Source organism: Mandrillus leucophaeus, unplaced genomic scaffold (genome assembly GCF_000951045.1).
Source record: "Mandrillus leucophaeus isolate KB7577 unplaced genomic scaffold, Mleu.le_1.0 Scaffold6, whole genome shotgun sequence".
NCBI classification, from domain to species: Eukaryota; Metazoa; Chordata; class Mammalia; order Primates; family Cercopithecidae; genus Mandrillus; species Mandrillus leucophaeus.
This window is the reverse complement of record NW_012106474.1, coordinates 2,929,568-2,942,022: the sequence shown is the minus strand read 5'-3', so window position 1 is coordinate 2,942,022 and position 12,455 is coordinate 2,929,568. Positions and strand designations below refer to the sequence as shown.

Genomic DNA, 12,455 nt, shown 5'->3' with positions numbered 1-12,455 from the left:
GAACAGGCGTCACGTGAACACGGCGGTGCTGAGTTTCCAGGGTGCTGCTGGAGAGGCGGTTCCCGCCATCCTCAGCGGCTGCTCTCTGGAGACACAGTTCCATTGAGTGATGCACCATGTGCTCTGAGGATTTCTGCAAAGCAACAACCTCCAGAAATTAGCGCAACCCCTGCTGTTCTCAGTTTCTTCCATGACCTAAAATAACTTACTGAGCAATTCAGAGAGAAATGCAAATCATTGTCCTTTTTTTTTCTTACCAGTTTCCTTGTTATCGTTGGGGCAAAAGCCTCTTTACTATAACCCAGAGGTGGGTTTTATTGATTCACCTGTGCATTTGCTGAGCAAAACCTGGAGCCCACAAAAAAGTACAGAACTTATAAGACAGAATCATGAAACTTCAGTCATTGACAGATTTCTTTCTGCTTCTCTTGTTCATTAAACGGATTTTGAGCACCTATTGTGAGATTTGAATGACCCGTGAGTTCTGAGCTTATTCAAAAAAATGTTGATCTGAGCAGACACGATGACTTCACTTTAATGTTTATCATCCTCTCTTTCAAGTGTCTGAATACAGCGTATGAGATCACCAAGGGAGAGTGATTGTTAGTCACTTTGGAATAGAACTATAGGGGAGAGTCCAAAAGGTAACATTTGTTTTTACGTTCTTGCAGTGAAGACACAAAACGTATATGCTTTTACAAAAACTAATAGTAACATTTGGTAATATAGTCAGTAATGGACTAATCATAAAATTATGTATCTGATTATCCTCAGATGTTAAACAGAGTTGCTAGATATGCTAAAATCAGGGTGGTTTCCATTAATACCATCACAATTATTTATTATCTCAAGAAATGTATTGAGTGCCTGTTATAAGCCAGGCATCCTTTTAGCATTGGAAAAATAATCAAAGCAATAGCTAACATTTGTGGAACTGTGTCAATCTGCCACAATGCACCGATAATCGCTTTTAATAACCAGAACAATCCTTTGTGCTGAGCTGTGATATGGACTCACCACACCAGCTTTGGCGGTGCTGAGCAGCTCTTATCAGCTTCCTAATGTGTCCCACCTGTCTGATATCCCCTTTAGGGTCATAAAAGTCCTATAAACTATACACTGTAGCTAATCAGCTTCAAAGCAGTCTTAAAGCACCGTTTGTGGAAAATCACTTCCAGTAGGAGAGATTCGGGACGTCCCAGCCCAAGTTCCCTTCAGGCTGAGCAGAGAGGCTGCCCCTGCCGCTCCACCTGCGTGTTCCTGCTGCAGCCACCAATAGGTCACATGGGCTCTCATTCCTAGATGCTACTGCTCTTCCCCTAGTGAGGGCCAGTCAGGAAGGGGTTGCCAGCACGCACTCATTCTCAGGTATTCCTGGCTTAACTATTTCGGGCAGAAGATGGATGTCAGACATACATACCTAAACACAAGGAGAAACTGAGTTTATTAACCAAAAGAGACCAACCTTTGCACATGGCAATGTGAGGTCCTAGAATTTTTGTCATTGTTTTATTTGCATGTGAGTGAGTTCAGTATTCATGTAGCACAATGCCTGGTTCACAGGCTGAGTATGAATACCTCTCATTATTATTCTTTACCAGTTTTCAGTAACAAAGCTTGGTTTGGAAATAGTGCAGTGGAAATTTTCACGATCTGGGGCTGAACAACTTTTAGATAGCCTGCACCTGTTCTGCTTAGACCTAAGTCAGACCTTGGGGAGGCCCCAGGTGAGAGAGTGGATTTTCTTCCAAGTCATCCTCTCGTTTGGGGCTTGGAGGGGGCGATGAACCGCATGTTGAGAATGAGGGCCCAGGGATCACACAGGGAGCCTCGGAGTCTAAACACGACCTCGCCCTGGGGCCCGCTTTGAGGAGTCTCCAGCCTCAATGACAGGTGGCTCAGAGCAGGGAGCAGAGAAGACCTTCCAGCCACAGGGCTGGTTCTGCCTGGTCACATTCAGGAGTCCTGCGGGCGTCAGAACTGCTCGTGGATCCCATCTCCCAGGCGACTGCCCGTGCTGACTTGTGAGCTGTGCTGCGTCTTGAGCAGGAATGTCCATCGCTGTGGGGATGCTGTTGACAATTCCGGGGTCACAGCAGCACGCCAGGCTGCGGGAATTGGAGCTGCTTGAGCTTCCCCATAAGCTTCTGCCTCTCCCACTGTGCCCCGACGCTGGCAGGCCCTCCTGCCCCCGGGGTGAAGGAGGACCACACCATTCTTGGCAGTTCTCTGTGGCCTCCCAGGAGCTCTGCATGTGGGACGACGTCCCTGGATCCTGCTCACCTTTCTCCTTCTTCTTCCCCACAGTGTCATCCTGTGACCAAGAGCACCAGTCTGCCCTGGAGGAAGCCAAGCAGCCCAAGAATGACAACGTGGTGATCCCTGAGTGTGCGCACGGCGGCCTCTACAAGCCAGTGCAGTGCCACCCCTCCACGGGGTACTGCTGGTGCGTCCTGGTGGATACCGGGCGCCCCATTCCCGGCACATCCACAAGGTAAATAGGCCGCACCCACCTCCGTGACCACGGGAGGCTTGGGGCGTGGAAGCCAGGAAAGCAGAACCCTCACATCCCCGATGTGCGTGCACACTCACAGACACTCGTGCACACACACTCACACACACTCACACACACACACACACACACGCACACACACGCACTCACACACACTCTCACACACACACACTCTCACACTCACACACACACACGGACACTCACACTCAACACACACTCACATGCACACACGCACACACACGCACTCACACACACGCACACACACACTCACACACAACACACTCTCACACACACGCACACGCACACACACACGCACACACACACACTCGCACACACTCACACACACACTCACACACACTGCCATACACACACACACTCACACACACACTCACACTCACACACTCCGCCATACACACACTCACACACACTCGCACACACTCACACACACACACTCACACACTCACACTCACACACACTCTCACACACACTCACACACACTCTCACACACTCACACTCACACACACTCTCACACACACACTCGCACACACACTCACACTCACACACACTCCGCCATACACACACACGCACACACACACACTCACACACACTCACACGCGTGCACACACACTCTCACACACACACACGTACTCTCACACACACACTCCCCCCATACACACACACACACTCCCCCCCATACACACACACACTCACACACACACTCACACACTCTCACACACACACACGGACACACACACACACTCACACTGAGTACACACACATGCACACTCACACACTCACACACACTCACACACACACTCTCACATGCACTCACACACTCCCCCACACACTCAAACACACGCACACCCACACTCACACACTCCCCCCACACACACTGAAGTACACTCAGACACACATTCACACCCACACTCATACAATCCCCCCAAACACCCTCACACGCACACTCACACATGCACACACACTCCCCACACACACACTCACACCCACACTCATAGAATCCCCCCAAACACCCACACTCGCACACTCACACGTTCCCCCACCCCCACACACACTGCTCCCACACATACTCATACAATCCCCCAAACACCCACACTCACACACTCACACACTCCCCCCAACACACACACTCGCACTCACACCCACACTCATACAATCCCCCCAAACACCCACATTCACACACACGCATACTCACTCCCCCACCGCCATGCACACTCACACACTCCCCCCACACACATTCAAACAATCCCCTAAACACCCACACTCACACACTTTCTCACACACTGATACCCACACACACACTTCCCCCACACACACACTCACACACTCTCCTCCCCACACACTCTCATACCCACCCTCACATACTTCCTCCACACCCATACACACACACACACACTCACACCTAAATTCATACAATCCCCCAAACACATACACACTCTCACACACTCTCACACACACTTTCACACACACTCATACCCACACTCACACACTTCCCCACACACACACACTCCCCCCACACTCATACACACACACACTTATACCCACACATACTCCCCCACACCCACACTCTCACACACACACTCTCATACACACACCCATACTAACTCCCCCGACACACCCCCACACTCACACACATGCCCATTCACACACTTCCCCCCCACACACTCTCATACACACCCACACTCATACACTTCCCACACACACCAACACTCACACACACACTCTCCCCACACACTCGCACATGCAATCTCTCCAACAGCTGGGGGTGTTGCACCCTCACACACACAGTCTCTCCATCAGCTGGGGTTGTTGCACCTCCTCACCTGGATGGTCTGGGACTCCAAGTCGCGATCACCCAGCGCCGGGTGATCCTCTGCTCTTTCGCATGAGGTGCCTGTAAAAGCCAGTGGCTGGGCCGGGCGTGGTGGCTCACGCCTGTAATCCCAGAACCGTGGGAGGCCGAGCTGGGTGGATCACCTGAGGTCAAGAGTTCGAGACCAGCCTGGACAATATAGTGAAACCCCCATCACTAGTAAAAATACAAAAAATTAGCCAGGCGTGGTGGCAAATGCCTGTAGTCCCAGCTACTCGGGAGGCTGAGGCAGGAGAATGGCTTGAACCCAGGAGGTGGAGCTTGCAGTGAGCCAAGATCCGCCATTGCACTCCAGCCTGGGCGACAAGAGCGAAATTCCGCTTCAGCTGTTGGAGGAAACCGTTTCTTGGATGGCCTCCAAAACCGCCCGAGTGGCAGCTGGAGAGCAGCAGGGCCTTCGCCTTCACAGGCAGCGCCAGCTCCTCTGCCCCACTCAGGCCAGACAGAATCTGAAAAGTGGCTCTGGGGCCCAGTGCCAGGGTGGAAACGTGGACAGCATCAAATACCAGTGGCAACTTCCTTCTGCTCCTGGTTTTGGCAAAGGGAGCTCAGCATTTCATAAGCTGAAAGAACCCATTGTCCAAGATGGCTTTTTATGGTATTCACACATGTGTGTCCGGAATTTATCATTTTTAGAAAAAATGAGACTGTGCTAAAGACAAGGGCAATGAAAGTTATTCGAGAGTCTGAAATACAAAAATAACTTGTTCACTCGAGTTTTGTGTGAGTTGGAGCAACGTGAGGGATTTCACTGTAGCACCCAAAGAACAAGAGCTGTGTGTTCATGGAAATTGTATAACCGTGAGTAGAAACGGGTTTGCAGCTCTTTGTAACATGAATTTGACTTTGATTTTTCCTAGATTTATATAAAAATAGTTTTAAAATCTATGAAAATATTATCTCGTAAATGTTATCAAATGTAGCCACTGATGTCACCTCTAATGCTTAGGCATGACCATTTGGATGCTTCCTAAATTATTTTCCAAATTTGTCATCAAGTGTCACCAGTAGACATTTGTGGGGGAAACTGTGTAATTTCCAGGGGCTCAAGGGGACTAATGCCTGTTTCACCAAGATCGGGTCCACCCATCACCGTCTGGCCCGGTGGGAGTCCTGCTTTGGGGAGTGTGATGACGCTGGCGTGTGAGTGCCGCCCCTTCCTAGCCGGCGCTCCACTGTCCGGTCGCCCTGGCTGACCGTCTGCTCTTGACACCCCACTCAGCCGACACTGCACAGGGGTGCTGAGGCCAGCGGCTGAGGCTTGGCTTCTGCGGGGCTGATATGGGGGATTGGTTCAAACCCATGTGCTCTGCAGGACCTGAAGAGAACGTAAACCGTGTGCTCTGCGGGGCTTGAAGAGAACACAAACCTTTTCAAGGTTTTGGTGTGAGAATTATATAATAATTCCTATATTATTTTCCAAATTTGTCATCAAGTGTCACCAGTAGACATTTGTAGGGGAAATTGTGTGGTTTCCAGGGGCTCAAGCTGACTAATGCCTGTTTCACCAAGATTTTTTTAATCTTGGTGCCTAGGTGTACAGGGAGTACTGTTGTCTGAGAAACCTTTCTTGGAAGCAATGTTTCTGCGTCTCTTAGAGCTCTCGCTGGTTTACTGTGCATATAAGTTGGGGCAGCCCCAGCCCCCAGTGAGGCCCCTCTAACAGAGGTGGAGACCGCTGGCAGACGCTGTTTTACACACGCCAATGAAAATCTTTAAGCTGTCAAACCCAGAGCTCCTCAAACTGGCTCTGAAATTATGAGATCAGCATTTATAACGTTGTCCCTGAAGAACCTGCCAACGTCCAATATTGTGATAGGCTAGGAACACAATAACCCCTCTCTTTCCGTCCATCGATGCTGGTTTCATTCCGCCTGGACTTCATCCTGCTTTCACGGTAGAAAGAAAAGTCTCTGGCTGTCCCGTTCCCTATTTCTGCCTACAGAAGGGGGCAGCTCCGTCTTCTTGGAGTTTCAGAAAGAACATGAAATTAAACAAATGGAGACAACTCCTTAGATTCGGCATGTGATTTTACCTTTATTATTTTCCATTCATTCATTCACCACAAATACTGATTGTCGACAACATTCAAACCCTCTTCCAGGGACTGAGGAAATAGCGTTGAATAAGAGAGGAGAAGCCCCGCGTCTCCTGCGGTTTACACTCTGCCAGGGGGGCGTCAGGCCCAGAACTGTTGTACCTTGCTGCCAACAGAAAGCCCCCAAACTTACCTAGTCTCAGAATGTACTTCTTACTCAACTCTATAGAGACAGGGAAGTTCTGGACGATTTCAGCAGTTCAAAGACGTAATTGTCAGACGTCGTAGTGGGTGAGGGGGTGGTAGTTGTTTTCGTCTGTTCTGCTGTCTTCCGCTTCCTGGGGTGCTTTGCGGCTTGTTCGTGTCATAGCTGTTAGGGCATCATATGTAGCAGTGATCATGTATTTTGGAGAAAGAAAGACTGTTTTTCTGTTTGTCAGCAGAGAAAACCCTTCCCCACCCGCCTGCAGTGGTTTCGCCTCACCCTAATTGGCCGGAATATCACTGAACGCCCAGACCCAGACCTGCCTTGGGCTGGGGAGAAAAGGGGAAGGGACCTGTTGTGGTTCCTGTTTCAGCACCCAGGGCTGGACTAGGATTACCCTCTTGGCGCCCACAGCCACATGGAGCAGGGTCTGTGGCTAAGAAAGTCTTGCTTTTGTTACAAACGTGGAAGGAGAGGCAGCCTGCAGGGTCTGGTTCCTTGTGCAAACAGTTAGGTGGTAGACACAAAGATGGTAGAGGTGGTGGGGCAAGACCAGGGCTGGGCCCAGTGAGGGCAGGGCAGGGTGCCGGCACAGGCCTCTCTGAGACTGAGATGCTGGAGGTAGTTGTAGCCACAGTGGGTGGAGAGGGTTGTTTCAGGCAGAGGGCAGGGAGTGCAGAGTCCTGGGAGAGATGAGTCTGGTGTGTCTGAATGGGGAGTGACAAGGTTTGGCTGTGTCCCCACCCAAATCTCATCTTGAATTGTAATTTCCGTAATCCCCACGTGTTGCGGGAGGGACCTATGCTGTGGGAAGTGATTGGATCATGCAGGTGGTTTCCCCCGTGCTGTTCTCATGGATCTGATGGTTTTATAAGTGTCTGACATTTCCCCTACTTGCACTCATTCCATCCTGCCACCCAGTGAAGAGGTACCTGCTTCTCCTTTGCTTTCCTCCATGACTGTAAGTTTCCTCAGGCCTCCCAGCCATGCTGAACTGTGAGTCAACTAAACCTCTTTTCTTTAGAAATTACCCAGTCTCAGGTATTTCTTCACAGCAGCATGAGAACAGATTAATACTGGGGGTGTCATAGGGGAGGGGCAATGGGGAGCAGCTAGAGAGCTGGTGGAAGCCAGAGAACAGAGTAGGCCCACTCACTATGGGGCTGGAACACCCGTCACATCCCAGCTCCCCTGGGAAGCTGCAGGACAGTTTAGCAGAGGAATGATATAATCTCTCAACAATCCTGAAAAACACTCACATTTATCCATTCACCTTTTATTCAATAAACATGTGAATGCCCTCAATGTTCCAGGCATCATTCTGGGAGCTGGGGATACACCAGTGAACAAAACAGGCACAGTCCCTGCTTCCACGGAGCCTGCATGCTAATGGGAGGACGCAGATAATAAGCCAAACAAACACATCACACTTAGCAGACATGAGTAAACATGTGGTATCATGTCAAATGCTCTGGAGGAAAAAAAAAACAATAATCCACAAGAGGGACTTGGGATGGGGCACAGCTTGAAGGAAATGGCAGGGGCGACTCCCTGAAATGCTGACATTAGAGTTGAGACCTCAAGAAGTTGGTAGGGGAGCAAGGAAGCCTGCAGAAGGCCAGCCCGGTCAGAGGTGGTGAATGCCACTGAGGGCCCAGCCCCAGAACCCAGTGCAGTTTTTATCAAAAGGTGTAGTGTATCGGTTAGAAAGCTTTTGGTTTCATGTAGTGAGATGAGAAACTGACAAATAAATATAAATGAGCAGAGACGGCGTGATCTCGCTGAGAGGCATAGCAGTGGAGTGGCCTCAGCTTCGGTTGAGGCTGTCACCTGGCAATATTGCCGAGGACATTCCCTCTCCCAAATCTGCCCTGACACCCTCATTCTGTTTTCTTGGCCATGAGGCAGGTTCCCCTCTTGGTCACAGGATGGCTGCAACAGATCCGGACATCTCATCCAGATGCCACAGATGCTCAGAGGACACAGGAACCCATCTCTTTGTTTCTCTGGAGCCAAAAATACCTTCCCTAGAATTCTGCTAGCAAATTTAATTAATGGATCATTGGTCAGAATTAGATCATATGCCCATGGCTAAACCCACTGCTGGCAAGAAAAATTGAGTTGGTTTAAACTGGTTTAAGTTGATCACCTAGGGAGACATGGGTACTGGGCACCAGGCAAAATAGTCAATATTAGGCAGTATCTGATAAGCCACAGCCAGCTTCACTAGTCCTCATCTCCCAGTGATTCTGCCATTACTGAGTAGCCAGGTCCCATTTCTATTTAAACACCCTCTGTTCCATCAGTGCAATTTTCTTATTAATTTTCTGAAATAACAGTCCCAGGGAGATACTTCATAGTTTTGATTTATACCTGAGTTGGCAGTTAAAGTGTTTGTTTTCTTTAATCATCCTCTAAATTTCCTGACGGGGAAGAAACATTTAATAATCCAATAACAATAAGAAGCTATAAACACAAAATGCATCGTCCTTTATATGTGACCTCTCTTTTCCTCATGTCACCGTGCATGAGAATTAAAAGGCATTAGCTTTGTGGTGGACTCATCCCAAGGACCACAGACACATGCCACTCTGCCTAGACGAGCCGGGGGCGGGGGCAGCTTGCTCTGGTGCAGTTCCTAGTTGGAGCCATCACTTTGAAGGAGACATGAGGAGGGGCAGAGGCTTCAGCCCTTCCTAGTGCTCCTGACTTTTGTGTCAAAATTGGCATCTTGGTCATTGTTTGCAGATCCCGGAAGGAGGGGTCCAGGCACCTGTCATGAGTGCAGGCCCCCATGAATGGTAGAGTCCAGGTGGGAGCCAAGGGGCAAGTTTCCCCTGGGCCACTAACAGTAGTGGGGAGAGAGTGGGAAGGGGCTGTCGGACTGAGCTGAGTCAGGCCGATGGCCAGATTCTGCATTTGTGCCCAGAACAGAGAGGCTGATGAAGGCTTCGTCTGTCTGCCATCCATCCGCTGGCTGTTCCTACCTCACATCTGGGCAGCCTCTGTTCCCTGACCCCAGAGCATGTGTCTCAGTGAGGTGTGTAGCCTCTGTTCTCCAACCCCAGCACGTGTCTCTCAGTGGGGTGAGCAGAGGGTCGTGTAGGCATAGGACTGCATTTCTCCCTGGCAGAGAGCCTGGTATCTGACGGGCAATGACAGAAGAAACATTTGTGTTTTTTCTTATACAAATAAGTTAAACTAAACCTATTGAAAAGAATGGTGATGTAGGTCAAAGCTGAAATTAACGGACTTATTTCTCCTCTTTCTCCTGTCTTGAGAATGCCAATTCTTCAAGTCATGGGCATTTCACACTACTCATTAAAAGAAGCAGAATACTGTCACTTAAATATATTTTTTTATATTAACATCAGTGATGAGATTTGCAACCTACCTCTAGCCCAAATTTGGAACAAAACCGAAATGCCCATCCAGGGTGGCGGGCTTCCAGATTGCTTTGGAGCTAGGAGATTCGGAATGAGGGTAAGAAATGATCTAGTCTCATGCCGCCCTCGTGAAGGATAAAAGTACTGATCCTGAAGGGCTTCAGGAGCACAACACAGAGTTCATGTTAACACTTCCTTTTTCTAACGCTACAGAGCAGTCCAGGGCTCCAACCAGGTGTGCCCTCCGATACTCTGAGAAGCAAGATGGCCCCTGAGGGCTGGGACTCTATCCTCAGAGTCTATGTCATCCATTCCGAGCTGGGACATTTGCCTGGCTTTTTGCAGCTCACCCTTCACAAGCCCTCGGGTAGGAAGGTGTCCATTCTAATGTAGGTCTCAGTTCAGCCCCCAAGATGCTGCCCCAGAGCTTGAAGTGAAGATCTTTCAGCCCTGAGAGTGCCCTAGTTCTACAGATTTAACATGCATGGGTAAAAATAAGAGCTTACTAATCCCTCAGGGAGCCAGCTTCTTGTACACATCATCTCTGGGTGAATGTTTTACTTTTCACCTGCTGGCCGCAGCAGCAGCTGCATTAGGAGATTCCTGGCTGGGTAACAGGTCCTTTACTGAGTTCACCTTTCTTGTAACCTCTTGGGGCTGACCCCCATCCGTACTTTTTTTTTTTTTTTTTTTGAGACGGAGTCTTGCTCTGTCACCCAGGCTGGAGTGCAGTGGCGCCATCTCTGCTCACTGCAAGCTCCGCCTCCCGGGTTCACGCCATTCTCCCACCTCAGCCTCCTGAGTAGCTGGGACTACAGGCTCCTACCACCATGCCCCGCTAATTTTTTTTTTTGTATTTTTAGTAGAGACGGGGTTTCACGTGTTAGCCAGGATGGCTTTTGCTTAGAATGTGATAACTTGTTTGCCAAAGTGTGTCAGAGACTTTCATTTCAAAAACCACATTCCAAAAAGATAAATTAAGTTCGTGTGACGGGCGGCAGGTTTTCTGGTATCAAAGAGGCTACTGGGGGCCAAGGGCGGCAGGAGTGTGCGGTTCCTGACTCTCATGACAGCTGGGTGGGGCCTTTCTCTGGGGCTGCTGGACTCTCTGGGGCCTCTGTTAGAACACTTCACATATGTCCCTTTAGAGAGAAATTTCGTTTTATTTTCTATGACTGAAAAGCATGTAAGCAATGAAAAAAATAGAACCTAAAATGATCTCTGTGAGGTATATAGGATCTTGTAGCCCTTTCTTTAAGAATGAAAAAGGAAACTAGGGCAGAGGGAGAGGATGAGAACCGGCAGAACTCTGGCCTCCTGACCACCTCGGGGCTGCGGACCGGCACGTTCCTCCCACACCCCCTCCTGCCGGCCTCCTGCTTATCTTCCTCATTTTCCAAGGAGTCTTTCCGGAGCCCCAAGACTGCGCCTGTGCCCCATGACGGTGCCGGCGGACTCTGTGTCTCCCAGTGTGTCACTTGCCAGGGCCTGAGGAGGCCTCCACGAAGGATTCCACGTGCCTGACACGCATGGACGGGAGGGGCGGGGGCTGGGGAGCCGCCATGCAGCGAGAGGTCAGCTGAGTGGAGGGGAAGCGAGGAAGGTTGGTGTGGGCCGTCTGGGGTCCTGCGAGTCCACAGGAAGGGGCAGAGGGTGCGCTGACCCAGGAATCTCCCATCTCCCAGTAACGCACCTCCCCGGCGTCTCCTTCGTGTCGGTGAGAAGCTCCACTTCTTGGTGAAAGCCGCGGTGAAGGACTTCTGTGTGCAGAAGGTCGTCCTCCTTTGGGGTGGGGGCTCCGGGAGGCAGGTTCTCATGGTGGCCCGCGCTCTGTTTAAATGTCCACCTCCTCCGCTGGATGAGGCTGGTGGTCTGCGTGAGAGGGGTCCCCTTGCCTTACACCCAGGACAAGGATAAAACCTGAGCAAAGCAGGCCTTGGTCAAGCGCTGCTGAATGGCACGCATATGTCAGTGTTTATGAGCTGTTTATCCGGATTTGGATCTGACACCCTTAGGGACAGGCGCCCTGGTTCCCACCGCAAATTCAATAGAACCACGGAGACACCTGCTCCCACGAGCCCTGCAGCCGCAGCAGCCAGGGCACCTGCCCTCTTGGATGTCAGCCCCACCTGTTCAGGACTTCACCTGTACTTTGGCATTGTTGCTAAGTGGGACCAGAGAGTCTTTTTTTTTTTTTTTTTTAACACTGAGGGAAACTTTTGTAGCTTCATGAGGTGGATTGGAGATGAGTTGGCCTTTGGCCTTTGGTGCTGCAGGAATCTAAGTCCTGTAGTCCTTTGTGTCCTTTCCTTGGGCGGGATGGGGGTAGTGGTCACACCCTCTGTCCTCGTGCACACACTCCTGCTCTGATGAAACAACTCAAGTGCTTGCTCCGTACAGCCCTGCAGTAGGAGGAGGGGAGGTGT

At 50.3% G+C, this 12,455-nt stretch overlaps 1 protein-coding gene across 1 annotated transcript in view; it reads left to right on the top strand.

Annotated features, from left to right (window-relative positions):
* Positions 1–12,455, top strand: part of SMOC2 (SPARC related modular calcium binding 2) — a 255,415-nt gene that overhangs the window by 155,683 nt on the left and 87,277 nt on the right. The window contains exon 8 of the mRNA XM_011999604.1: positions 2,308–2,494. Coding sequence (XP_011854994.1) covers positions 2,308–2,494 — 187 coding nt within the window. The remainder of the gene's footprint in view (positions 1–2,307; positions 2,495–12,455) is intronic.